Source organism: Tiliqua scincoides, chromosome 3, assembly GCF_035046505.1.
Source record: "Tiliqua scincoides isolate rTilSci1 chromosome 3, rTilSci1.hap2, whole genome shotgun sequence".
In the NCBI taxonomy this organism is placed as follows: Eukaryota; Metazoa; Chordata; class Lepidosauria; order Squamata; family Scincidae; genus Tiliqua; species Tiliqua scincoides.
Window position 1 is genome coordinate 241,478,969 of NC_089823.1, and position 27,399 is coordinate 241,506,367.

Below are 27,399 nucleotides of genomic sequence, written 5' to 3' on the forward strand. Positions count from 1 at the left end.
GGACAGGACAGCTTGCACAACCACCGCCACAAGGACAGCTCAGCTGTTGACACAGGACCTGCTCTGCAAACTGTGGCTTGGCCCCTCTGTGACTGGCCCAGCAGGAAGAGTTCTCCAGGGCAACGCAGCCTGGGTGGGGTCTGGTCTTGTGCAGGGGGGGCTTCCGTCCAGGGGGTGGTCCAGAGTGGCCCCTCAGACTCAGCCCTGCAGGGGCTCCTCCTTCTCGAGGCTCACCCTCAGCCGGAGTCCTGGCATCCCCCCACAGCCTGCCTCCAGAGACCACTCCCCACTGAACATCTGCCCAGAGCTGTCCCAGCCCTCGCCAGAAGGCAGCAGGAGCAGGAGCTGGTGGCAAGCGCCTGCATCGTCACACAGCAGCTGAGCAGCCCCCGTGGCGTCCTGGGAAGTGCACCAAGGGGTGGCTGAGTCAGCCTCCCCAGAGGGGACCTGCGGCTTGGCCCGGCAACCAGACTTCTCTGGTGGGTCACGAGGGGGGCAGACCAGCTGCTCTTTGGGGACTGTGGGGAGGTCCCGACCCTTCAAGGAAGCCGGGCTCCAGCAGAAGGCCTGGGAGTTGAGGGGGAGCTCCGTGTCCTGGAGCCACTTGGCCAGGTAGGCCAGCCGGCAGTCACAGGCCCAGGGGTTGCCCTTCAGAGACACCTGGTGGAGAAGCTCGTTGGCATCAAAGATCCCCTCTGGTAGGACGCGCAGGTGGTTGTGTGCAATGTCCAGTACCTCCAGGCCAGTTAAGTTGGCAAAGCCCTCCCTGGGCAGCACAGTGAGGCTGTTGTGGGCCAGATCCAGCCTGGTGAGGGCAGGCAGGCCTTGGAAGACCCCCGATGGCAGGCTGTGGAGGCGGTTGTGGGAGAGCAGGAGGGTGGAGAGCTTGGAGAGTTGGCCAAAGAACCTCTCGGGGAGCTGCTGGAGCTGGTTGGAGGCCAGGGAGAGCTTCGTGAGGTGGGGGGTCCCGTCCAGGAGTCCTTCTGGCAGCTCTGCTAACTGGTTGCTGGCCAAGTTCAACACTGCCAAGCTGGGCAGTGAGGGGGGAAAGATGGAGGGCTGCAGGCACTGGAGGGCGTTGCGCTGAAGGTGAAGCTGCCTCAAGCAGGCAAGCTGGGAGAAGATGCCCAGGGGCAGCTCTGTCAGGGCATTCCCATCCAGGAAGAGCTCCTGGAGGCGGGTTAGGGGGGAGAACAGGGTGGGCGGGAGGGAGGACAGGTTGTTGTCACTCAGCTTCAGCACCTGCAAGTCCAGCAAGGGCGCAAAGAGCTGCTCCGGCACAGTGGCGAGGCGGTTCTGGGACACATCGAGAGTCCGCAAGTGCCGCAGGGGGCGGAAGATGTGGGGGGGCAGAGAACCGATCCTGTTCCCAAGGAGGTGAAGGGCTTCCAAGCGTGGGGTGTGGTTGAAGAGCCCCTCCTCCAGGGTGTCAATGGGGCTGAACTTGATGGCGAGTCGGCTCAGGTTGGCCAAGCCCAGGAATGCCCCGCTGGGCAGTGCGGTCAGCTGACTTGCAGAGATATCCAGCTCAGCTAAGAGCGGCAGCCCTGCAAAGGAGGCCTCTGCCACCGAGTGGATGGGGTTGTCCAGGAAGGCCAGGCTGGCAAGGGAGCTGCAGTTGGTGAGCGCCCGGCTCGGAACTGCCTCCAGCGAGGTTGCCACAAACAGCAGCTGGGTGGCATTGGGGGGGATCCCTTCCGGGACCTCCATGAGGAATTCCTCCGTGCAGAAGACGGTAGTGCTCCCAAAGCACTGGCAGGGGGCCGGACAAGGCTGGGCCAGACCAGCCAGCAGGAGGCCGAACAGGAGGCAGTGCTGCTGGCCGACCAGCCATCTGCCCTGGGGAGAAAGGCAACCAACATCAGCATCATCCCAGAGCTCTGCAGCACCCTTTGAATGGTTGCAAGCATCAGTGAATGGCTGGGTGCCCCCCCCCCTGACACCGCCTCTGTGGCACGGATCGTTCCTCCTAGGCAGTGGCTCTGGGGCCGCTGCCCCCCACCTGCTCCAGGGTCTGAATCTGTCAGCAGAGTCGACTCCCTCAGGAGGACCACAGAGTCACGCTGGTGCAGGCTTGCTGTACCCACCCTTAAGGCCCAAGAGCACCTGTTCCTCACCCCACACACACACGGAAGGGGCACTCCGGCCACAGCAGTAGCTGGCGTGTACCTTGCCCTGTTCACCCACTGGCAAGGGTGGCTCTGCTCCCACCACCTCCGAACTCCAACCTGAGCACTTACGTGGTGTGGGAGTGGGCATCCGAGGCAAGCCATGGCACCTTTCCTCTGCCTGCCAGCACAGCTCCCCGCTCAGCAGTATTTCCCATCCATCGTGTGGCGTCACTGCCAGGCAGTGCTGAACTGGCCTGTCACCTCTGGCTTATCAGGAGCAACATCCCTGGAGAGTCTGGGCAATGGCTGGTGGCCTTGAGGGGGCGAGGCGGGCACCGGCCACTGGGTAAACAAGCCGGGGCCACCAGGGCTGAGTTGGGAAAGCACAGCAAGGGGGCAGCTTCCCCACCCACAAGTCCAGTGACCCTTGATCACACAGCAGGCAGAAGAAGCACTCCCCTTTTGGTCTTTGCAATCCACAACCGGGGGGGGGCACACTCCATGTAAGCTGCGCCACGGGGCTCAGGACACCCTTCTGAGCACGCAGCAGTCCTTGTCCCTGGACTCCGAAAGTGGCTGCTGGATGAGCTGAATGATGCCTCCAAAGGGCTTCTTCCTGGGCATAGGTGCTGTGTTCCACAGTGTCCCTCCTGTCTGCCCGACTGGCTCCAGTGTGCGTCTTGCTTATAAGGACCTGGAAAAGCACTTGCCAGCCATGGGAAACCTTGGACAGGAGAAGTAGGAGACTAGGAACAGGACAGGCCCTCATTCTCAGGAGGAGGGAGGGTCATATGAACATAAGAAGAGCCCCGCTGGATCAGGCCAAGGGCCGATCCAGTCCAGCTTCCTGTATCTCACAGCGGCCCACCAAATGCCCCAGGGAGCACACAAGACAACAGACACAACCTGCGTCCTGGTGCCCTCCCCTACATCTGACAATCAGAGGCAGCCTGAGCTCGCACATTCCTACTATGACTTGTAACCCGTAATGAACTTCTCTCCAGAAATTTGTCCAATCCCCTCTTAAAGGCATCCAGGCAAGGTGCCATCACTGCTTCCTGTGGCAAAGAGTTCCACAGACTAATTACACGCTGGGTAAAGAAATTTTCTTCTGTCTGTCCTCACTCTCCCGGCACTCAGCTTTTGTGGATGTCCCCTGGTTCTGGTGTCATGTGAGAAGGAAACACATAGTCTCTCTATGTCCATCCCCTGCATGATTTGATTCATGCGAACAACACCTCTGTTGTTTGAGGAGCAGGAGACTTCTGGAGTACTGAGATTCCTGCTGCCAGAGGAAGGGAAACCGCAGGCAGTGACATCCTTTCAGAAAGAGATGCTGGAGAAAGAACGGCCTTGTGCTCCTTGGAGGAAATGTACGGAAAGAGAACCAACAGCCAAGTGGGAGGGAGAGAGGGAGGGAACTCAGCCAGCAGGGAGAAGCAGCAGCAGATCTGAACAGATATGGAGTCCTTTGGTGCACCTGGATTGTGTCCCTTTAAGTTCACAGCAGGCTCACATATAGCAAAGTCTCACTCACTCACGCACTCACTATTATTTTTTAATATTAATATCATCCTGTTAATTTGCGAGGAGAAATCATCCCCACAATTCAATTTCTCATCCTGCCACTGGGTGGAGCTGCTGTGCAAGGAACTCCTGGCAAACTGAACCGCGTGGGCAGAAAGAGAATGGGGACAAGGTTTGGGCCCAGGAGGACAGGCGCAGCTGCCCTGCTGGAGGCTCCGTGGGCGGCTGCAGCAGTGGGGTCCATAGGCTGTTTGTCAGGCAACCCCGGGACACACGTGCCCGGGGCACAGCAGTGTCTTTCCTGGCGAAAGGCAAGGGCCCTGGCCCAGCAAGCTGAACAGTGTGCACTACAACAGATCTCCCCCTTGTGGAAGAAGACAGAGTGTGTGCCAGGCTCCCTTTTGGGCCCCTGCATGAAATGGTGGGCAGTGGCGATCAGGCAGCAAAGGCGTCACCAGGATTTGCAGCACCCAGTGCAAGAGCTCAGTGCGTCACCCCCGCGGTGCGCCTCCTCTTGTACCAAACCATACAAAATGAATTACAAGATTCTGTGCACAGCCTCAATGCAGAGGCATCACCAGGGTCGGTATCACTCCCATTAAATTTATTTATTTCAATCTATCACAGTCCAGGTTGCCCAACAAATCAGTAACCAACAAAAAACCAGTGGCCGACTTGATGGCCCTCACACAACTGAATAAGGGCCCAGCGCCAATGCAGCCATGCCAAAGGGGCACGTGCTGCATCCTGTGGTGAGTTTGTGCCTGACCTTGGGGCTGTATTGATGATGCAAAATTGGATGGGACTGGGCTCTAGGAGTTCTCGAATTGCTCTGATGCACAGAAATGAGAGCTGACTCGCATTAACCTGATTGGTTCCCTGCTGTGTAATAATAACACCTGATTTGCTCTTGGAACAATCAGTCTCATTGGTCAGTTCTGAGTTAAGAAAATCCACTTTTTGTTGCATAAGGCAGTTGTGTTCTCCTTTTCTGGTTTTTTTTGGCCATAATGCTTGATAGAACACAGATATTTCAACAAGGTTTTTTCACTGCATTCTTCATTAAATAACACATCAAATGATATATGACATGATGGCATTATCTGAAAATACCAAGATTTCACAATTTTGACCAGTCACCCCCTGACTGTGTCACACAGTGTGGTCTGCACCACCCCCCAGCAAAGCCACTGAATGCCAGCCAACCTCGCCTCCAGAAAAGAAGGTCCAGTTGGCCCTGAGGAATCAGGAGGGGAAACTGGCAGAGGACTCAGCACCCCAGTTGCGCTCCACTATCCAAGCCCCTCCACGTACCAGCACAACAGGCAGGACTTCTGGGGCACTGTCCTGGGTAGCATGGTGGGTGCCAGTCTGCAGAGACACCCCAGAGGGAGGGTGTAGCAGAGGCTGAAGAGGATGGGAGCTGAGTGAGGCTGGCATCTTGGCACACTAGGCTGAGAGAGAAGGGCGCTGTTTGGGGAGTGCTGTTTTGGGCCCTGGCCAAAACTATTTACTCTGTCCATCCCCTGCATGATTTTGTATGTCACGTGACGGGGTGCCCCGGCTAGTGACTGGCTTCTAGAGGGTGCTGCTGTCTGACCGGGCGTGCTTGTGCGCAGAGTCCATCTGTGTCCCATAGACAGCCCAGGTGGGACCAGGCTAAGTGCTAAAGGGCTACAAGGAAGCCATGAGTGTGGAGCCCAAAGCACTTCACAGCTGATTCTCCTCCTTCCACACCTGGGGCCAGTACCCACTCTGCACATTTGTGGGTTGGTGGGAGAGCCACCAACAGGGGTTCTCCGCCTACACACTGCTTGAGCGTCAGGAGTGATGATGGAGCCACACTTGAGCTCAAAAATGCAAGAACTCAGCAGCCCTTACAGGAATCGGGATCCAGGTTTCCCCCCTAGGAAACCATGGCCATCCAGATGCCTTTCCCGCCCCAGCAGCCCCAAACAGGCCTGTCTAACAGCCCCGGTGTCCGGGGCAGTGGTATCATGATGTCAAGCCATCACTTGATGTGCTATCACGTCTGGGTCTGCCCAGAGGAGATGGTACTGGCAGCTGCCGCTTTAAGTTCTGGCTGCCATTCCCTGTTCCTCCTCCTGTGGGGGCTTCCTTCAGCCTCCACAGAAGGAAAAGGGAGCAGCAGCCAGATTGCGAAGGGGCCGCCGCCAGCACTTCCTCCTCCGACACTTCCAGGTTCTTTGGAGGAGGAGACACTGGGAGAGAGAAACAATGGTGGGTTTACCCCCCTGGAGCAGCACCCAGAGCAGGTGCTCCTCAGCCTCCACCCTTGTCATGTCTCTGGCCCCACTTGCTGTTGCTTCTGCTCGCAGGGAAGATGCCCTGTGACCAGATATCATAACCACAAGAGGACAAAGCACACCAAAATGTAGGACATCCAAGTAAAATGTAGGACATAAAAGCTAAAAAACACTCATATATTGATTTCATGTGGTTAATTTAAACACTATATTATTAAATTTAAAACTGTAATTTATTATTACTCACAATTTTATTACTGTAGACACCTGCCTATAAGTCGAGGGCAGGCTTTGAGCAAAAAAACCATGGAATTTTCTATGACCCTCAGATAAGTCGGGGGTTAAACTTAGGGGGTGTCTGACTATAGTTTTGACTGATTTTACCCGAGGCCAGATCCTCGGGAAAAATAACTTACCACTAATTGTTACCTAAGAACTGCACAGTCTCTAATTTATTAAAAACATAGTAAAAGATCATAAGATACATTTTTGTTCTTTTTAAATTACGGTCTTCACCACCTTTTTGTAAACACTACCTGTGCACTGCAAACAACATACCAGTAAAACAGTGGTTCCCAATCTGGGATTCATGTACTTCCAGGGGCACTCAACACTCACTTTAGGGGTACTTGAAAAAGAATGGCATAATGGCAGAAAAAGGCAGGTTGTGCTCCAGAATGCCTTGCAAAGACCAGCAAGGCAGGAAGGGACGTAGCTAGTTGGCTGTGAAAGCCCCACCAATAGCTAGTTTTTGGTCATCATTTCATGTATTGGCAACCTTCAGTCTCGAAAGACTATGGTATCGCGCTCTGAAAGGTGGTTCTGGCACAGTGTCTAGTGTGGCTGAAAAGGCCAATCCGGGAGTGACAATCCCTTCCACACCGGGAGCAAGTGCAGTCTGTCCCTGGTCTGTCTCCCTGGCTATGGGCCTTCCTTCTTTGCCTCTTAGCCTCAGACTGTTGGCAAAGTGTCTCTTCAAACCGGGAAAGGCCATGCTGCACAGCCTGCCTCCAAGCGGGCCGCTCAGAGGCCAGGGTTTCCCACTTGTTGAGGTCCATCCCTAAGGCCTTCAGATCCCTCTTGCAGATGTTCATGTATGAACCAGTGATTGAAAACCAGCACAGTAAAAAAGCTGAAACATAATATGGAAAGTGATCAATCAGCCAGAATTTCTCAGCACACTTCTGGTGCAAAACAGTGCAAAGGCAGAGTCTTCTGTTCTTCAAACAGATGAAAAGAGAAAATATGTGACGAATACATGAAGTCTGGAGATGAGCGCTTGTATTACAAACATTTAGCTAATATGAAGGGTACAATTTATGGAAATGGGCTGCCTGCCAAGGGATATGCAAGTGAAAAAGGTTGGGAACCCCTGCAGGAGATCCATGAATCAAATCCACCCTTAAGGTGTCTGGTGTGTTAAGCCAGAAGCTCTACGTACAACATACAACCCATAACACATAACTGAGAGTGTGCAATTCAACTCACAGCAGAGAGATGAGATATAATAATAATAATAAAATTTTATTTTTATCCCGCCCTTCTCCCCAAAGGGACCCAGGGCGGCTAACAACATATAAAACAGATTAAAACATAATTTCACAACAGATAAAAACATATTAAAAAACACATTAGCAGAACCCATAAAAACAGTAGTCAGATATAAGTCAGAATAAAAGAGCATAAAACAGCAGTTCTTAGAGGAATCGGGCCTGTAAAAAAGCAACTAAAAGATGTATAAAAGATGTTAAAAAGGCCATAAAGTCAGAAGGCTTGGTTAAACAACAAGGTCTTCAGGCCTCGCCGAAAGGACTCAAGAGAGGGAGCCATTCTCAAGTCAAGGGGAAGGGAGTTCCATAACGTTGGTGCCACTACTGAGAAGGCCCTATTTCTTGCCGCCGCCCCACGAACCTCCTTGGGCGGCGGCACTTGTAAAAAGGCCTTCTCTGATGACCTGAGAGGACGAGCCGGATTGTGCGGAAGTAGGCGATCTCTAAGATAACCTGGCCCAGAGCAGTATAGGGCTTTAAAGGTCAAAACCAGCACCTTGAATTGCAACCCTTTTTACTCAGTAGACCCACTGCTTTCCATGGGAGTTATTCTTAAATAAAGGTGCATTGAATTGTAGCCTGGAACTTTGCTTCAAATGGAAAGGAGGATCCCATCCTGGTGTGGAAAAAAACAGATCTCTGCAAAACAGAACAAGGCTGCAGCAGCATTTGCAAAATGGAACAGAGGAGAAGAAAAGGTTAACTTTGGCTGGAATTTCCCATCAAACAGCCCCACTGGATCAGGCCATAGGCCCATCTAGTCCAGCTTCCTGTATCTCACAGCAGCCCACCAAATGCCCAGGGAGCACACCAGATAACAAGAGACCTGCAAGGCCTCCTGGGAATTGTAGTTAAGAACATAAGAACAGCCCCACTGGATCAGGCCATAGGCCCATCTAGTCCAGCTTCCTGTATCTCACAGCAGCCCACCAAATGCCCAGGGAGCACACCAGATAACAAGAGACCTCATCCTGGTGCCCTCCCTTGCATCTGACATAGCCCATTTCTAAAATCAGGAGGTTGCGCATACACATCATGGCTTGTACCCCGTAATGGATTATTCCTCCAGAAACTTGTCCAATCCCCTTTTAAAGGCATCCAAGCCAGTCGCCATCACCACATCCTGTGGCAAGAAGTTCCACAGACCAACCACACACTGAGTAAAGAAATATTTTCTTTTGTCTGTTCTAACTCGCCCAACACTCAATTTTAGTGGATGTCCCCTGGTTCTGGTGTTATGTGAGTGTGCAAAGAGCATCTTTCTATCCACTTTATCCTTCCCATGCATAATTTTGTATGTCTCAGTCATGTCTCCCCTCAAGCGCCTCTTTTCCAGGCTGAAAATGCCGTAGCCTTTCCTCATAAGGAAGGTGCCCCAGCCCAGTAATCATCTTAGTCGCTCTCTTTTGCACCTTTTCCATTTCCACTATGTCCTTTTTGAGATGCGGTGACCAGAACTGGACACAATACTCCAGGTGTGGCCTTACCATCAATTTGTACAATGGCATTATAATATTAGCCGTTTTGTTCTCAATACCCTTCCTAATGATCCCAAGCATAGAATTGGCCTTCTTCACTGCAGCCGCACATTGGGTCGACACTTTCATCGACTTGTCCACCACCACCCCAAGATCTCTCTCCTGATCTGTCACAGACAGCTCAGAACCCATCAGCCTGTATGCGAAGTTTTGATTTTTTGCCCCAATGTGCATGACTTTACACTTACTGACATTGAAGCGCATCTGCCATTTTGCTGCCCATTCTGCCAGTCTGGAGAGATCCTTCTGGAGCTCCTCACAATCACTTCCGGTCTTCACCATTCGGAAAAGTTTGGTGTCGTCTGCAAACTTTGCCACCTCACTGCTCAACCCTGTCTCCAGGTCATTTATGAAGAAGTTGAAGAGCACCGGTCCCAGGACAGATCCTTGGGGCACACCGCTTTCCACTTCTCTCCATTGTGAAAATTGCCTGTTGACACCCACTCTCTGCTTCCTGGTCTTCAACCAGGTCTCAATCCAGGAGAGCACCTGCCCTCTAATTCCCTGACTGTGGAGATTTTTCAGTAGCCTTTGGTGAGGGACCGTGTCAAACGCCTTCTGAAAGTCCAGATATGTAATGCCCATGGGTTCTCCTGCATCCACATGCCTGTTGACCTTTTCAAAGAATTGAAAGTTGAAGTAAATTGAAGTTACTATAGAAACTAATCTCTGCATTGCTTCTAAAGACCCTCTTGAGCAAGAAAGGAAACTTTTCAGAGTTGGAAAGCTCTGCCCTCTGATTGACCCGGAGATAAGGCAAAGTGATAATTGGAGCTGGATTACTTGGCAAAAATTTTAGGTATTATAGTGGAGTATCTGCCTGCAGGGGCCTGCTCAAAGGGAGAAGAAGGACATTTAAGTACTTTTCCAGGATGTGAGACTAAAAATGAGGATATGACCTGGAAAGAGAGGACGCCTGATCACTCTGCCGCCGCCACGCCCCTCTGCTTTTGGATTCTTGCCAGCAGGCAACCTCCTTCTGAAGACAGCTGACCAGTCGTGCTCAAAACACCAAGCCCAGGAAGGGGTGCCAGGGGCATGCCCTAGTGTGGGGTGGCTTCATTTCCTCTTGCTTCCTTAAGAGCCCCCTCCTCCCTTTCCCCAACAGCAGTTTGGCACAGCACAAGTTCCTTCTCCCAGCTTTCCTGAGCAGCTCCTTTCTCTGTCCGCCAGGCCCAGGGGTCTCAGCACTGAACGTGTCTGCTGCCGTTTCAGAAAGCCTCATCACCAGCCTGCTCTTCTAAGCACAGCCCTTACAGCACAGGGTCCCCACCCCACCAAGAAGTGCCCTTTGAGGGCTGGGGAGGCTGCCCAGAAGGCCTTCCGATGCCTCCACAGGACCTCCTGAGGCCTCCAGGCAGTCTAAAAATATCACTTCCACCACTTCCACTTTTTAAAAAATTTTTTAAAACCAGCAGTGGGGGAGGGGGGCACGGATTTTAACAATCCAATCCTACCCACACTTACCCAGGAGTAAGTCCCATTGACTGTCATTGTTAAAAGAATATACATAGTAGCCTGTTCAAAGTACAGGTCTGTCACATTTCCCAATTGCACTTACATCCCAGGGCAGCATCAAGTCTCATATCAAAAAAAGAAAATATTGCAATGAATGGGGACCCACCTGAAATGGGCTCGCAACCCACCTAGTGGGTTCCAACCCACAGCCTGAGAAACACTGCAGGGGGCATCCCCCACAGATATGCCAGTGCTGCCCTGCCCTTTCTGCGTCCTCGGTGCTTCTTGCACCCTTGGGCACGTCAGCTGCAGCCACAGGCGCAGTTGTGCTGGGAGGCAGTTTGGGGCCTGGTGCTGGGCTGCTCAATACCAGCCTGCAGCCTCCAAAGGCCTGGATGGGAACTTCCTCTGCCACCCCAAGCTGAGGACGGCGCATATCTGCAGGGAGTGTCTTGTGACAGTGTTTGGACTGGGCACTGGTTTGGGTGTGATGAGAGGACAAGCGGCTGCTGGACCCAGGCAAAGCAGGACAGCTGCCCTGGTGGGGGCTCTGCCAGCTCCTGCGGTGGGGGGCATTCTCCTTGCAAAGTCGGGGTGCAGCCCAGCCCACTCTGCTCTTCCGGCTGTGCCTGCTGCAGGTTGGAGCAGGCTGATCTGGCCATGGCAGCGTATCTCAGCAAGAGACGGAGTCTTGTGCACTCTCTGCGTGAGCCTGTGCCTGAAAAGCAAGCCCCTGCTGGGAGAATCCAAGTGTGGGACGAGGGGGAGGTCGGCTTGCATGGACTGTATACCAGCACTAGGCATTACACCCAACTACGGGCCGTGGTAACTCCACCCGCCCAAAGGAATTTTTGCCTGAATCCCTGAAGAGCATCTGCCAGGCAGAAGGGCCAGACCCAGCAGGGGGCAGCACTGCCCCCCCTCCGCAGACCCGGCAGGCACAGGACAACCCGGATGCATGGCCTGTGCCTGGCCTTGGGGTATGGAGCTCCTCTGCAACCGCACTGAGGCTGATGCCCACAAGATGTTCCCCAAGAGATGGAGGCTCAGTGAAGGCGGCCACGGACTCCCTGCGCTGAGGGAGGGAGTCGCCCACTCTGCTGAGCCTCTTGGTCTTAGCTACATCATTGGATCTCATTTTGATTTGATGTGGAATGATCAGCTAGTGTATTCTTGCAGGTTGCCTGGGGTCCTTTGGGAGACGGGTGCTCGAGACTCCCAAAGGACATTTTTCAATCTAGTGGCAGTAGGTTCCACAAGGATAGTTAGTTGTCTTTGGTTAAAACTATCTGGTTTTTAACCTGACTTGCATTTTGCCCCCTTTCATTTTTTTAAACATTTAAAAGCACAAGGGCAACTGCATGCCCCCCCCCCAAGTCTTCTGACAGACTGTCCTTCTGGAATGGAGGGACAAATGTTTCACCCATCCTTGGCTTCTTTCTCAGTGGGGATGCCAGAACAGTGATGCTGAAACTCCATTTATAAGAAGAGCCCCGCTGGATCAGGAGCAGGAGGTCTGGTCTAGAGGGTAGAGCCTCCATTTGAGCCGAGTTATTCCATCTGCTCTGAGCGTGGGAGGATGGAGGCCAGAATGTGCGACCAGATCAAGAACGAAACATCTGAATTGTTGTAGCTCTTGAAAGATAGAACCTTCTTTCAATTGTAAAATTCCCTACGGGGATTTAAATAAGCCTGCCTATGTAAACCACCTTGAATAAAGTCTGAGGAGAAATCTGACAACCAAGAAAGGTGGTATATAAATACCTGTATTATTATTATTATTATTATTATTATTATTATTATTATTATTAATCAGGTCCAGAGCCCATCTAGTAGTACTTTCTATATCTCAACAGTGGTCCATCAGGTGTCTCAGGGAGCAGTCAAGAGAGGGAAGGGCCTGGGTTCCCAACCGATGGCCCACGAGACCCTGCTAGATGGTCCGCAAGGTCTCGGATATAACAGACCTCTGAAAGAAAAAAATCTTTTCAGCCCACCTTTCTTGTCAGCAGCTCTCCATTCAGCGGCAGGAGAGAGGCTTTTCCTCCAAGGCAGAGGCTCCGCTTCCTTCCTTTTCTTCTACATGGGCTGATGGAGGAGCAGGCAACCAAGCTTGCTGCAGATCAGCAGCAGGGGGATGAAGTGCATTCAGAAGCCAAGTGTCTCAGAGCCCAGTCCCAGGCATGTCTACTCAGAAGTAAGCCCCATTAAAGTCAATGAAGCTTACTCCCAGGACACATGTTGGCATCCTTCAGTCTCGGAAGACTATGGTGTCACGCTCTGAATGGTGGTTCTGGAACAGAGTGTCCTCTCCAGTGCGCGAAGCCTGGGTAAAGTAGGTATGGAGGATACCCATGCAGCAAATCCCCCCTCTCCACGTCGCTGAAATGGTCCAATGGAAAGGCAGAGGCCAATACGGTTGGTTCCAGCGGCGTCGCAGGAGTTGCCAGAACGTGACTGTGTTCAGCCATGAACTGCCTCAGGGACTCCGGCTCCGGATTTTGCCTCGAGGTTGACTCCTGAAGCCTTTTCCACAACTGGATGTAGCCACAAGGCAGTGGAGGTTTGGGATCAGAGTTTTCCTTCTCTCAGATGAGCTGCCTTCCCAGGCTGACGAGTCCCATCTACCCCGTGGCTGTTTAGTCGCCTCTTATGACAAGTACAGCCAAACTGAGGGCCTATTCTTATCCCCAGCCCCCAGGGGATTGTTGGGGAATAACAACACTGAGTAGTGGTTATTAGTTGAGTATCTGGTTCTTTAATGTTGAAATTCTATGTGGTCCCTTTAATGGTCTTTTTAAAGGGTGTGTCCCCTTGCTGATTCCTCCTTATGTATATATAGCTTCTTGTTTGCTGACTTTAGTAGAACAGGAGAGTGTATTTTAATCTGTTTTAGCATACTTGCATGCATCCAGGGGCAGCTTTTTAGGGCTCCTGGTCTTCTAGTTTTAAGAACCTTGATGTGAGAAACGTTTGTATAACTCTGCATCAGATTGTAAGTAAACTGCCTTTGTTCTTAACCTTTGGATCTGAGTTTTTGTGCCTTAGCTTGCAAGCAGCCTGGGTAGAAGATTTTAAGAGTTTTTGCCTAAACCAACAGGGATAAGACTGGGGACACTCACACTCCCAGGACAGTGTGGCTAGGATTGCAGCCTCCCCTGGAAGCCCCCTTGCTGTGCCACCTGTGAAAGGGGCCAGGCATGGAGACCAGCTGGGGACAGAGGCAATTCTGGTTCCTTCTAATGGTCCAGCCTCTGCACCACAGGTTGCTTTGCTGTCACATTTCTGCAGGTCTCATTCTCTTCCTTCTTACTATCTAACTATTAACAAAGTGGCCCTTTCTCCCAGCTATGTTGTTCATTGGGGGGTGCACAAACAACGCAACGTAAGCAGCAGGATTGGGGTTTTGTTTGGCCCAGCCTAGAACACGAGAGCTCCTCCTGTGCGGGGGATTGGAGGAGCGCTGGGAGCTGGGCAGGCTCAGAGGGTTCTTAGGGCACCATCGCCCAGCCCTCTTCCTCCTTTGCACGTGGACACAGTACTGACCTTACTCCATCCAGCCCACCTTGTACTCAGGACCGGTGCAACTTCCAAGGAGGCCTCTCCTGTGATGGATCCCACGTCCCAGCCATGTTTGGTCTATAAGGTGGGGGATGGTCTCTGCACCAAGGAAAGGCTCAGGTGCAGCCAGTGGCGTCGCTAGAGGGGTGCGGGCCACACCGGGTGATGTGCCAGGGGGTAGATGCGCCCTGGGGGGGTGATGTGCTAACATGGGGGGGGTTAGGAGCTACCACATCATGCCAGATACCGCTGGATGTGGAATGTCCAGCGGAACGCAATGCAAATAATCAGAATTGAAATAGCTCCTTTCCTTCAAAAGTTATGGCCAAAAAACTGGAAAGAAAAAATGAATGGATCCCTATGGAAAGTGAAAGTGAGCCATATCACGTGTTTACTCGCGAGTAGGCGCACTTGCCATAGTCCGTCAGAAAGGGCAGGCTGAGAGGAACCCAAGGACACCAGAATGGTCCCAATCCAAAGAATGCAGCCCCAAAAAAACACCCGAGTTCCCTCCCTTCCAGCTGCGAGTCTGAGCCCAAAACAAAACCACATGACCGCGTTTACTCGCGAGTAGGCGAACTTGCCTTAGTCTGTCGGAAAGGGCATGCAGAGAAGACTCCAACAAGGTCCGAATGGTCCTCATCCAGTGAATGCAGCCCCCAAAAACACCGGAGAAGGCAGTCCCCCCCAGCTGTGAATGTATTGAGCCCTATGGAAAGCAAAGCAGCCTCACGGTCACGTTTACTCGCGAGTAGGCAGACGTGCCTTGGCTGGTGGTCAGGCCAGGCAAAGGGGAATGTGAGCACACCAGAATGGTCCTGATTCAATGGAGCTGGAGTGCAACAAATGTCCAGAGGCAGCCCCCCCCACACACACAAACACACACTAAAAAGGTTTTTAAAAAAGGCTTCAACTGTTAAGGGGAATGTTTTCTATTTTGCACTTGCAAAGCCAGGTGGGTCTTTATCTTGATATGCTTGAAACAGAAGAACTTTAAACTGGGCATTGGGGAGGGCTGGAAATCTCACTGATTCTTTTTGGGTGGGGGGTTATTGCAGGCAGGCTACAGAGTAAGCTCCATTGACCACTATGGGACTTACTTCTGAGTAGATATGCATAGGCTTGAGCTCATAGGCCGCAATCCTACCCACACTTTCCTGAGAGTAAGCCCCACTGACCACAATAGGACTTACTTCAGAGAACATTCACTTGGTGGAACAGGACTGGCTCCCCCTTATTTAATTATTTCTTTTATTTTAATTTAATTATTTATAACTATTTATTTTAATTTGCTTGATGATGTCACTTCTGGCCATGACTTCACTTCCAATGGGTCCTGGACAGATTGTCATTCTAAAAAGTGGGTCCCGGTGCTAAAAGTTTGAGAACTGCCGCAATAAGGTGTTGGTAAGTTGACACAGAGTGTGTGTGTTTGTGTGTGCGCGCGCGAGACTCTACAAGTTTTGAAAATCACTAAAATCAGTTTGGAAGAATAAGACCATCATGTTATATATCAATCAATGCGTAATTTCATGCAGAATGCAATGAAACAAACCACACTGAAATATCTGTGTTCTAACAAAAGGTACAGCCAAAAAACCAGTGGGGGTGGGGTGTTGGTTTTGCCCCCCCCCCCCACTGCATGGGGTTACGCACAGGCCTCCTGCACTGGGTGACACAAAACCTGGTGATGCCACTGGGTGCAGCCCAGGCACTCTTTCCCAGGAGTGAGCCCCATGGAGCAGAGGGGGACTTGCTTCTGAGCAGGCTTGCCTGGAGGGTGCGCGCAGTCCCTGGCCCCGCGAGTGGAGGGGTCGGACTGCCGCCTTCCAGTTTGGAGCCAGGTCTCCCTGCTGGCCTCTCTAGGGTCACCAGCAAATGTCTGCGCACTGCTGATGCTGCTTCCCGGGAGGGCACAGCCTGCCTGCTGCTGTGCCCGCAGGGGTTGCTGGCGAGGGGCTCCGCAATCACGTGGCTGCTCCAGGGTTTTCCCTGTCTGCCCGAGACAGTGGGTCCTGGCACGCTGCAGGTGGGAGCAGGCTCCACATGGTCTGGAGCCCTCTGAAAGGCGCGGCACTGGCCGGCCAGGAGCCGCTACAGCTCTCTGCATTCGGCTGGCAGGCAGGCCCGGGGCTCCAGGAGGTGTCCCATGGAGTGGAGGACCTCCGGATCACCACAGCATCACATTGGGAGCTGTGGCTGCTGCCAGTGGGGGGGGGGGGGGAGTGCCACTCTGCCTGACCTGTGCCTCCTTCACAATCATGCCCAGTCTTGCTTTGAGGTGTTTCTCAGGAAAGGGCAGCACAGCAGGGGCTCTTTTTTGACCTGGAAGTGCCAGCCTTGGGGGGGGGGAGGAACCTCTACAGACACCTAGCACTGATCTGGGCTCCCTTCCCCCACCGCAGTTGACTTGGCATTCGCTGGCACCTTTCTGGGCTTTCCCCCTTCTCCCTCCAAGTTTGGCAAATTTGGCTGTAGCTCTGTTTACAGCTGGGTATGCACTGCCTATGCCCACTTACACAGGAGTAAGCCCAACTGAATACACTGGGACTGACTTCGGAGAAAACATGCCTAGGATTGCACCGCAAGTGTATGTCAATACCTGTGTGTACATTTGTTCATCTTGGTGCCCCTCACTGTGTTTCTATTTTCCTCATTCGATCTCATTGACTGTCCCAGATTGGAAGATGGCAAGATGCTTTTTTTGCTGCTGCTGTTCTGAAAAGTGCTGGACCGCAGAGAGGACTGCCTGGTCTACGTCCATGATGGAAGAGCACTCACTCACTCTCTCCTTCCCTGCTTGCTAGTTGCACTGCAGTCTGCTTCTCAGAACAGGGAAGCACAACAATCACATTAATTATTCATCTTCTCTTGTTATTACATATTTATTTTTTGTGTGCAGTGGTGGGGTTAATTAACCAATTGATTAATTAATCTTATTAAAAACTTAATTGTATTTTGGGGGGTTGAGGGTTGCATGTGGTCCGCGATTCCAATTTTTGCTTCAGTGGTCCCTGGGCTCCTAAAGGTTGGGAACCACTGGGGTAGAGGGAAGTACCAGGAGGCAACCACTACAGCTGAGTGGCCGGAGATTTAGAACAGAAAAAAGAAAACATTTCTTTACCCAGCATGCAATTAATCTGCACCACAGGATGTGGTGATGGCCTAACCCTATATGCCTTTAAAGGGGACTGGACAGATTTCTGGAGTAAGTCCATCACAGGTTACAAGCCACAGTGGGCATGTGCATTCTCCTGGTTGGCTGCGCCTGGTGTGAGGGAGTGGCGGCAGGATGCAGGTATCTCGTTGTCTTTTGTACTCCACGAGGCATCTTGTGGGGCACTGTGAGATACAGGAAGCTGAACCAGACGGGTCTTCGGCCTGATCCATCAGACCTCTCCTGATGTTCCTATGAGAGGCAGAGGACGGTGTCCCTCCCAATCTTCTGCCTGAGGCGATTACTTCAGTGGGCCTCCCAGATGGTCCAGCCCTGAGTGGGAAGGGTGGCCTGTTACCTCTCCACTCCTCACTTATCTTCGCAATGACAGGTGCTTTATGCAACAAGCATTGCATGGATTTAAGACACTTCCGTTTGCAGCAGATTTCCATGAATTTCAGACAGTCCCACAAACCCCAACATGATGAATGTGGAATGAAGAGTCTGCGGAAACACAGCCCCACACCCCTTGCCCACAGCTGGGCACCTGGGAGGGGAGAGGAGAGGAGAGGCCAGCCCTCCTCTCCTCTGCCTGCAGAGGGTGGCCAGTTGCAGGGGTCTTACAAAGGGGGGTTGGGGGGAGGCTTTCTAAATGTGTTGGCAGCACTGACATTACATGGAAGTGAAGGCTACATAATGCTGTCCCCGTCCCGTCCCGTCCCCCAGTGATTCTGGCCCAATCTGTCAGTGTACAAAGCCAGTCGGGTGAAGCGACCACCCCGCACTCCATGGCAACCCCCAAAATCAGTTTGGGAGAGGACATGCAGGGGCAGAGAGGAGGATGCAGGAACTTCCTGGAGGAGAAGGGTCTTCTTGCAAGCAGAATCTGAGCCACCTGTCATTCCTGGGACCCCCCCCCCCCCGAAGCCTCTCCTCCACTGCCCCCCAGGGTGCTGCAGCAGACAACAGGCAGGACTCCCTGCAAGCAGGCAGAGTGGCTTAGCATAACTCCACTGTCCCTGTGCAGGAAGCGGGCATGAACAGGGCGCCTTCCCTTGAGCAACCCCTTCCTTCCCCAGGCATGCCTGATGCCATTGGCCTTTGAGACTGACACCCCCCCAAGGCAGGCTTATGAGCGGGGGGGGGGTCACTCAGGGGATCTGTCAGCTCCGTAAGGGCCATGTGCTTTCAGGGAACACTGGCCTTGCAGCCAAACCCCCATAAACCCCTGCACACGTCCCCCTTTTCCTTCCCAGAAGGAACCTTTTAGAATAGTTAAAAAACCTCCTGGGGGTGGGGGGGCACTGAGCTTTCTCTGCTTCTGCCACCCTATGGCTGGTCATCACCTGTCCTGCAAGATGCCTCGGCAGGGCAGGCAGCAGGAAGGCATAGGCATGTCTGGGGCAGGCAGTGGCAGCAGCCGTCTAGGGACCCACAAGAGGTGCAAGAGACCGAGCGGCCTCTCCATTTCTTGCTCTCTGCGACTCAGGAACAGGTGCTGCTTCTTCAAGGTCGGCAGCCCCATGGCGCCCACCACGGGTGAGACCCTACAACTGCTGGGACAGCACTGCTCTTCAGCCATGGAGGGCTGAATCCCTTCTGAAGGAAGGGGGGAGCACCTGGGCAGTTTGGCCCATTGGGGGGCCCTGGGCTCATCCGACCAGAGGAAGACTCAGCAGAGGAACACGTTCCCCAGTGCGATGCATGCCAGGAGGGGAGGGGCACGGGAGTGGCGGGGTGGGCAAGTGCACGGGGTCCCGCATGTCCAAGCGGGTGAGAGTTGACTGTTTGGAGAAAGGGGTGCAAAGCAAGGGTGGGGGGTCCCCCCGTCTCCGGCAGGCAAGCAGTGCTGCGTTCTACGCCTTTGCAGGCTGAAGGGCCTTGCACGGCCGCCTCCTGCTGCCGTAGATGGCCAATGCCGCCCCTGCGCCGAGGACTGCCGCACAGCCAACCACCATGCAGGTGACGACCACGCCGGTCTGGGTGCGAGTCAGGCCCCAAATGCCCCCCCTGGCCTGCTCAGTGCCAGGAGCAGGAGGGTCAGTGGCTGCCCCCCGGAGTTCCTGCTCAGACGCGGCACTGCCGGACCCATCCTCCAAAGGGGGCTGGGACGGTGCTGGCGCAGCTGTCTGCGGACCAGGGTCCTCCGTTGGGGTGGACGCGGGCGCCGAACTGGGGAGCGCAGGCCCAAAGTGCCTGTCGTCGAGCTCTGCGATGGGCGCGCCCTGCAGGAGGGGTGGCAGGGCACACGCAGGGGGGCTGCTTCCCAGGCGGAGGCGGTTCTCCTGCAGCCACCTCTTGAGCTCCAGCAGCGCAGAGTCGCAGCGCCAGGGGTTGTCCTGCAGCTGGAGCACACGCAGGTGGGGCAGGCGGGCGAAGACGCCGGCTGGGAGGGTCTCCAGGGAGTTGTTCTGCAGCTGGAGGCTCACCAGGCCAGGGGTGTCTCGGAAGAGGCGCGCTGGCAAGTCGCGCAGCCGGTTGTGCTGCAGGGAGAGGTTCTGCAGCCGGGCGAGGCCGTGGAAGGTCTCCTCTGCCAGGGCGTGCAGCTCGTTTGTGTGCAGCGACACTTCCCGGAGCTCCCCCAGCCCGGCCAAGGCCGACGGCGAGACGGAGTGGAGCCGGTTCCTGCTGAGAACCAGGAGCTGCAGTCCGGTGAGGTTGCTGAAGGCCGGGCCGGGCAGGGCTGCCAGCCGGTTGTCGTACAGCCACAGCTCCCTCAGCCTGGGCATGGGGCCAAAGAGCCCCGGCGGCAGCTCCCGCAGGCAGTTCCCAACGAGCGACAGCCGGGACAGTTCCGGCAGCTCCAGGAACAGCCCGGCCGGCAGGCCCTCGAGCTGGTTGTGGGAGAGGAACAGCTTCTGCAGCTTGCGGGTGGCGAAGAAGAGCCTGGGCGGGAGCTCCCGGAGCCGGTTCTGGTGCAGGCCCAACTCCTGCAGCTCGCCGAGGGTGTGGAAGGCCCCGGGCGGCACCTCGCTCAGCTGGTTCTCGTACAGCCGCAGCACCTGCAGGCGCCTCAGGGGAGCAAAGAGCCGGGTGGGCAGGTGGGCGAGGTGGTTCCTGGCCAGGTTGAGCTTGGTGAGGGCCTGCAGCGGGTCAAAGGTGCCGGGCAGCAGGGCCTGCAGGTCGTTCCCATGCAGCTGCAGCTCCTTGAGGCTGCTCAGTGGGGCCAAGTGGGCCGGGTGGACGTGCCGGAGACGGTTACCCGAGAGCAGGAGCGCCTCCAGCCTGCCCAGGCCCTGGAAGACCCCCGGCGGCAGCACCTGGATCTGGTTGCTGGCCAGGCTGAGGTAGCGCAGAGAGACCAGGCCCTGGAAGGCCCCTGGGCTGAGGCGGGCCAGAGCGTTCTTCTCCATCCGCAGGGCGACAAGCGCAGAGGCGTTCCCGAAAGCTGCATCCCCCAAGGCAGCTATGTGGGTGCTGAGGATCTGAAGGCTCAGGGCATTGGGGGGCAGGGGGCCGGGCACCGCCACAATCTGGGGGCCTGAGCACTCCACCTGGGCCAGACGGAGCAGGCACATTCTCCGGGGCAGTGACCTCCAGCTGGGCGGAGATCAGGCAGCCAGCGCCAGCAGAGCGAGGCAGCCACTCCGCCACTCCATGGTGCCTGCAAGCAAAGCCACACTGAGTGTTAGACCCAGCAGCGGCGGCGGCAGCAGCCCCTCCCCCCGCCCATCTTCCCAAGCCCTTGTTGGCTGCTTGGCAGATGTCCTGTCCCACCCTCAGTCCCACTGGAGGGCGTCCCAGGCGGGACACGGCCCACAGGCACACCTGGTCCTTGTGCAAAGAAGGAAGTTGGCCAGCCAGCGAGGCGAAAAAGCGGGGGGGGGGCGGCCTGCTCACAGGCAGGGAAGATTAGCCAGCAGGGCTGAGCCAGCCCATGAGGACCCCAACTGGAGTGTCCTCCAAGCTTGATCTCTGGCAGAATCTTTTAATGGGGGGGGGGGGAGAGATTCAGCCTGGAGATTGTGAGAGGCTCAGGAAAAGAATGCAAAGCCAAAAACTACACATGGATCTAACTGAGAAAGGAGGATGTGGGACCCAGCCCCTCCCCCACCAAGTCTTTGCTTGCTGCATTCTCTACCTCCTTGTTCCTAACCCCACTGATACCCAAACAGCCCCGTAGTCCAGGGCTCTGCTATGACTGGGCGGGGGACGGGTGGGGCAACTGGGACAGATGCTGACCCACTTCTCTTCATGGGACCCAGGTTGTTTTTCCCCCAGGTTTTTTGTTTTTTTCCAGTTAGCTGGGGATTTAAATGCCCCCTTTCCCTGGGTGACAAAGCCTGGCGCCCCCGGCACTTCACAACACACACAGTACTATATAAATAAAACAATAAAATCACAGTACTTAAAACCACCAGAAATAGCCGGCAGCAGAAAACGCCTAAAAACAGCTGAGACATAAAGCATAAAGGCAACTAGTGGTTGAAAGCAATGATTAACGCAACTAGTCCAGCAGACCCCTCCCCATATCAAATATCCCCCCCCCATTCACAACCAAAAACCTTTGCTTTTCGGTAAGTCTTCAGACCCCTCAGAAAGCGTCTGGGGCCTGATCACCCAGAAGGGAATTCCACCTCGGCCCTTCCCTCCAGGAGACGGCTGCTGCTCCGGCTTCCGCGTGGGGGACACACCCAGGGGCCTCTCGGAAGATCTTAGCAGGCCCCTCGGGAGAAGGGGGCCTCCGGAGACTGGCCCCAAACTGTTCAGGCGTGAGGGTTGCCCACTTGGGGGCGCGCTGCTGGGGTGGCCGCGGGACCCAGAGAGGGTCGGGGCAGAGCGCCCCCAAGTGGCCAGAGGGGAAGGGCCGCCTGCGCGCGGCTGCCTGCCGGCCAGGGAAGCCATGCGGCGGGGCGGCTCCGAGCACGCTGCGGAGGAGGGCCTCGCCGTCCGGCGAGCAGCACTGCGCTCTGTGGGCGGGCCAGTCGCCAGGCCCCTCCCGGGGCAGCGCAGCACCGCAGGGGCACTTAGGAGGGCGCGGGCAGCGGAAGGGCCTCGTCCCCGCAGTTGCTGCGGGCCGCGGAGCCCTCGGAGACAGGCGGGCGAGAGTGCGCGGGGCGGCCTCCCTTCCTACAGCGGTGCAGGCCCGGCGGCGCCTCCGGAGGAGGAAGAGGCTGGACGGGCTCTTCCAGCTTGATCTCCGGCCGAGGGTCCTGGAAGCCCCTCCCCGGGCTTCCTCCGGTGGTCTCCCCCTCGAGTCTCCGCGACCGAGACCCGACGAGGCTCCGTTTCAGAGCCGTCCGGCGACCCCTCCGAAGACGTCGCTCCGGCGCGGGGCTTGCGGGCTCCGGGGAAGGGAAGTGCCCCGCCCCCCGCGGTGGGCCGGTCCTCTCCCCCGCCCGCTCCCATCGCGGAGGAGACGTTCTCCGCTCCGTCCCGAGGCGGGCGCAGGTCGCAGGCTCCGTGGCCGGGAGCTTGGAAGCGGGGTCGGCCCTGCCCCACCTCGGGGCTCTCCGGCTGCGGAGAGCAGGCCCCGCGCGCTCTAACGGGCCGGCTTCTGAGAGGCAGCCCCAGACGGGCTCTCCGCTGCCCGCTCTTGCACGGAACCCGGGGGGCACTGACCTGGCTGGGGGGTCTCTCCACGCGCGCCGATCTCGCTTCGGGGAGGCCTGGGGCGGGGGGGCCGCAGCCGAGAGAGAGGCAGGGGACGGGCCAGTCTAGCTCCCTCTGCAGCTGCAGCCGCGGCAGGCCACGGAGTCCCCGGGGACGGTCCCGGCTGCGGCCAGCCCCCCACGCAGGCCCTTCAAGTGGCGGGCAGTGCTGCAGGACCAGCGGGAGCCGGCAACAGCCAGAGCCGGCCGGCCGCGCGCTCCCTGCCGCGTCCCGAATGGGCGGCTGCGCCTCCTGCGTGCCTGGGCGCGCCCCATGTGCTCCTCGTTAGCGCCCGGGGGGGCGCCTGGCTGAGGCTGCCGGGCGGAAACTCTGAGCAGGGGCCGCGGCGCTGCGGGCAGCTCTGCGGCCGCGGGGCAGGCGCGCCGCCAAGGCAGGCTCTGTACGCGGCTGGAGCGCCCCTGGGTCTGGGCAGGCCCCGCCTGCCTCTCAGGCCCGCCCGGGGCGTCTGCCCCCAGGCGCCTGCGCTCCCCCCGGAGGGAGGGCCCCGCCGGGAGGCACTCGGGCCCGTCCCCCGACAGGGCCAGGGCTCCCGCGCCCCTCCCGCCGCCGCCCTCCAGTGCCAGGATCCGGGGCAGATTTTCAGACCCGACCGGCTGCTTCCAGCAAGCCGAGCTCCACAAGGCTCCCCCTGGACGGGCTCGGGCACCTTCCCGCCGGCACTGGCCCGACGCCCGCGAGTCCGGCTCCTCCGCCAGGCGCGCTGCCGGGCTGGGCGGCGGCTGCGCCGGGTCAGAGGCGCCCCCTCGCTCGCTCGCTCGCTCTCCCCCGCGGCGGGCAGCACTCTGCGGCCCCCCTCCGGGCAAGTGCTGCTGGGCACGCGGGGAGCGAGGCCCGGCCCGGGGTCCCGCGGCGGGCGGGGCGCTTACCGGCAGCGCGGGCTAAGACAGAGCAAGCCGGCCGGCCGGCTGGCGCGAGGGGCGGGGCAGGGCGGCTGCTCGACGGCTGATGCCGCGCCGCCTCCGCCTCCTCCCTGCCGCGAAGATGGTGCCGTCGCGCCATTCCGCTCCCGGGGCTCCGAGTTCGCCTCCGAGAGACGCTGCCGGCCGCAGTTGCCTTCGGGGCGGCTCCAGACCCCGTGCGGCGGGCGCACCGTGGCCGCGTCCTCGGAGGTGGCGCTGCGACTACCGGCAGCCGACGGCTGTTCCGCGCGCTTTCGTCGAAGACGGCGGGCGGCCGCGCTGGCCGCGGGAGAAGTGCCTGCACGGACAGCCCTCCCGCGCCTTCTCGGCGCGCCCCTCGCCCCCGGAGCGGGCGGTTCCATCCACTGCCCTCCATCGAACCCTCCCGCGCCTGAGGTGGCCCGTTGGGTGCGCCGCCCGCGCTCCCGCACCCGGCCCGGGAGAGGGGCGGAGGAGCCCGAGGAGGGGTCCAGAAATGTCCCGGGGCGGGGCATCGCAGAGCCTGCTGCTGCAGCCAGCGCTCTATAGGCAGAGCCCTGGCTCGGTCATTTGACCCCCCCCGCCCCCACAAATTTTTGCCACTCCATATTAATTAATTAATTAGTTTAATTAATTCAGTTTTTATACCACCCTTCCTCTAAGCAGCTCAGGGTGGTGTGCATGGTTCCTCACAACAGCCCTGTGAGGTAGGTGAGACATGCAATGAATAATAGCAGTGGCCAGAAGAAGAAATGCAGTGAATGATTCCCCACAAGGAATGGATGAAATTCTGCATCAAATGGTATATAACATGATGGTGTTATTCCTAAAAGCCAGAATTTTGGTCACCAGGGTGTCACCCCACCCCTGGATGTCTAATTGGCCTGTCATACTGGTCTAATATGTTAATATGTTTTTATTTGTTTTTAAATTATGTTTTTAATCTGTTGTAAGCCGCCTTGAGTCCCTTCGGGGAGAAAGGCGGGGTAAAAAATAAAGTTGTTATTATTATTGTTATTATTATTATTATTTTGAGTTAAGGCAGTGGTTCTCAAACACTGGGACCCACTTTTTAGAATGACAATCTGTCCAGGACCCACTGGAAGTGATGTCATGGCTGGAAGTGACATCATCAAACAAAATAAAATAATGATAAATAATTAAATTAAATTAAAACAGATAAATAAGGGGAAGCCAGCCGTTTCACCAAGTGAGTTTTCTCTGTAGCCTGCCTGCGATAAACCCCTCCCCCACAAATAAAGCAGTGAGATTTTCAGCCCTCCCCAGTGCCCACCTTACCAGCTCAAGCCTCTGGTTTATTCTTGGAGGGGCTGCCTTCCTGAGCATTTGTTGAGTTGAACTCCACTTTCATCAGATTGGGACCATGCAGCTAGCCTTGCATTCCTCTTTGCCTGACTTGACCAGGAGCCAAGGCACATTTGCTTACTCTAGAGTAAATATTACCATGTGGCTTACTTTCGCTTTCCATAGGGTCTAATACATTCCTCTGCTTGCAGGGAGGGACTGCCTTCTTGGGTGTTTTTGGGGGGCTGCTTTCATTGGATTCCTCTCAACCTGCCCTTTCCGACAGACTATAGCACCTTTGCCTACTCACGAGTAAATGCACGATATGGCTGAGTTTCATTTTCCATAGGGTTCCATGCATTTTTTGGTTTCCGGTCTTTTGGCCGTAACATTTGATGGAAAGTTCAATCTGGTTTTCTGCATTGCATGCTGCTGGAAATTCCACATCCAACAGTACATAGCATGACAGGGTTACCCCTAACCTTCACAATGCTAGCGCTGTTGGGGCATTTGTGGTGTTACACCCCCCCAAGGGTAGTACTTGGGGTGGACCGCCCCCGCTAGCTACGCCACTGCTCTCGTGGGTCTGCTGCCTGTGGACAGGGGCCTGTGGCTGTCGCGGAAGCAGCCTCGGCGCGGGGGGGTGAGCCTCTGGAGGGTGAGGCTGGGCGTGTCTACCTGGCCAGCTGGTGGTCATCCTGGAGGCCTATGTTTACCCGGGCCCAGGGTCAGAAAGGAGTCAAAGGAGGGGGCCCAGAAAGTTCCTGGGTTCTGCCATTTTATTATCTCACCTGAACTGACTGCTAGTGAATGATGCTGGGGCACAACCACGTGCATGCTGTGTTAACTGCTGCTGCCAGCCATACACACCAGGCCCAGGAAGGCAAGGCATCCATGACCTGCCTTAACACAGTGTCAAATCTGGGAGGAAACTGGCCTGATGCAGCAGCTCTTTGGCTTGTGGATCCAGTAACCATGAAGAAGTGGGTGGGAGCTCAGGGACCCGGCTGCAGGTGCTGCAGAAGATCATTTTGGTGCATGCAGGACACTTCCTGTCTTAGTGTGAACCTAAATACCATGATGCTAATTTCTGCATTGGATTTTCTAGATTTCAGAGATTTGAGAGAGACTTGGGAGTGTGCTTGGTTTTCCATATTATTTTATTTAAATGCCAATGCCACATGGTCGGGTAGACCTGGGATCTGCTCAAGAAACCTGGTACACCTGGGCTCCAAAGACTATTCTGGCTGTCAGCACCTTCCCGCTGTCTGATTTTGCCCCCTGTTCTGCCTGCCCCCATTGTGTCCCTCCCCCTTGGGGAAGGGGCCCAAAAGAAACTTTGTACCCCCTGATAAAATTTCTCTCAGAGGTCCTGCCTCTCACCGATTCCTGCAGAAGGCCAGCCTTGGGGCAGCCTGTCCAGCTGGGCTCCTTTTGTGCACAGGATGCTGAGATGCACTTGGGCACCACCTGGTTGGCATTCAGAGGCAGAGGGTCCCCCTGAAACAGCCCCAGGTGGCATCTTGGGTTGGGATGTGGTCCAAAATGCCCCCCCCCTGCCTTTTGCTTTGGATTCTTGCACCAGCTCTTTCCTCCCCACCACCACCTGCCCAGCGGATGCCCAGAATGGCAAAGGCTGCTCTTCCAACTGTGGAGGGTTTCTCCAGCAGAGCAATGCTGCCTCTCTCTCCTTGGTTTGCTCCTCCACAGACCGACTGGTCAGCAAGTCCGCCCTTCTCCAACATTTCCAAGTCTGGAGAAGTCACCCTTTCTGCTCAGCAGGGCATGGAGGCCAGTTCTGGCCTGCAGCACCTGCCCTTCTGTACAAGCTGAACCTGCGCCTCTACAACCGTGTGGTGTGGACCCTGCACCTCAGTGGCACCCACAGGCATTTCACCAGACAACAAATCAGAAAGGGTGCTCAGCTAGCAGGAGTCCCAACCCCTCGTTTCCAAAACTGTAGCGGGACTGGGGCCCGTCCTGGGGAGAGACTGTGTCCCAGGGCATGCTGTGCAGCTTGTGGGGCATTTGCTTCCTCTCCAGTGCAAGCAGCAGCAGCAGCAGTGACCAGCCCTTTGTGGAGCTCGGCCAGGCTTCCTTCTGGCCTCAGATTGTGCTGAGCTCAGCATCCTTTGCTGGAGGCTCTGTGTGGGAGAGGCCACATCCTGGGATTCAGGCGTGCAAATGCTGGCTGGCAACAGAGGCTGCTCTGCGCAGTCATTCTCTTGACTTGAGTGGAGAGACAGAAGGGAGGGGCTGCGACTGTCTCTGACAGTGGGGGGGGGGCCAAGTGCCAGCTGGGCCCTTATCTATTTGCCCACATGCCCATTCCACTCAGGCAGCTGTGATGGGAAGCTTCCTTTCAGGCCTCTTCCTTAGACCCCTAAAGAAATGGACCAAAGGAACTAGCAAGTGGCCAGCTGCTGAGTCCAAG

At 55.9% G+C, this 27,399-nt stretch overlaps 2 protein-coding genes across 2 annotated transcripts; both read right to left on the reverse strand.

Annotated features, from left to right (window-relative positions):
* Window positions 1-198: 198 nt before the first annotated feature.
* CPN2 (carboxypeptidase N subunit 2) lies at window positions 199-16,122 on the reverse strand. Its single transcript, XM_066621590.1, has 4 exons — window positions 15,786-16,122; window positions 5,697-5,860; window positions 4,953-5,009; window positions 199-1,839 (listed from the first exon to the last, which is right to left on the reverse strand). The coding sequence occupies exons 1-4, from the start codon at window positions 16,120-16,122 to the stop codon at window positions 199-201; spliced, it is 2,199 nt and encodes a 732-aa protein (XP_066477687.1).
* A 1,983-nt stretch (window positions 16,123-18,105) lies between these two features.
* LOC136644583 (leucine-rich repeat-containing protein 15-like) lies at window positions 18,106-20,711 on the reverse strand. Its single transcript, XM_066620592.1, has one exon. The coding sequence runs from the start codon at window positions 20,685-20,687 to the stop codon at window positions 19,026-19,028; it is 1,662 nt and encodes a 553-aa protein (XP_066476689.1). The 5' UTR covers window positions 20,688-20,711; the 3' UTR covers window positions 18,106-19,025.
* Window positions 20,712-27,399: the final 6,688 nt, after the last annotated feature.

Coding starts and splice junctions, on each gene's coding strand:
- CPN2 (XM_066621590.1), bottom strand. CDS start 16,122: ATGCAGAGAGCTGTAGCGGCTCCTGGCCGGCCAGTGCCGCGCCTTTCA. Junction 5,861..15,785: donor GGACTGCGCGCACCCTCCAG/GCAAGCCTGCTC, acceptor TCTCTCTCCCAG/TGTCTCCTCCTCCAAAGAAC. Junction 5,010..5,696: donor ACTTAAAGCGGCAGCTGCCA/GTACCATCTCCT, acceptor GTGTCTCTGCAG/ACTGGCACCCACCATGCTAC.
- LOC136644583 (XM_066620592.1), bottom strand. CDS start 20,687: ATGTGCCTGCTCCGTCTGGCCCAGGTGGAGTGCTCAGGCCCCCAGATT.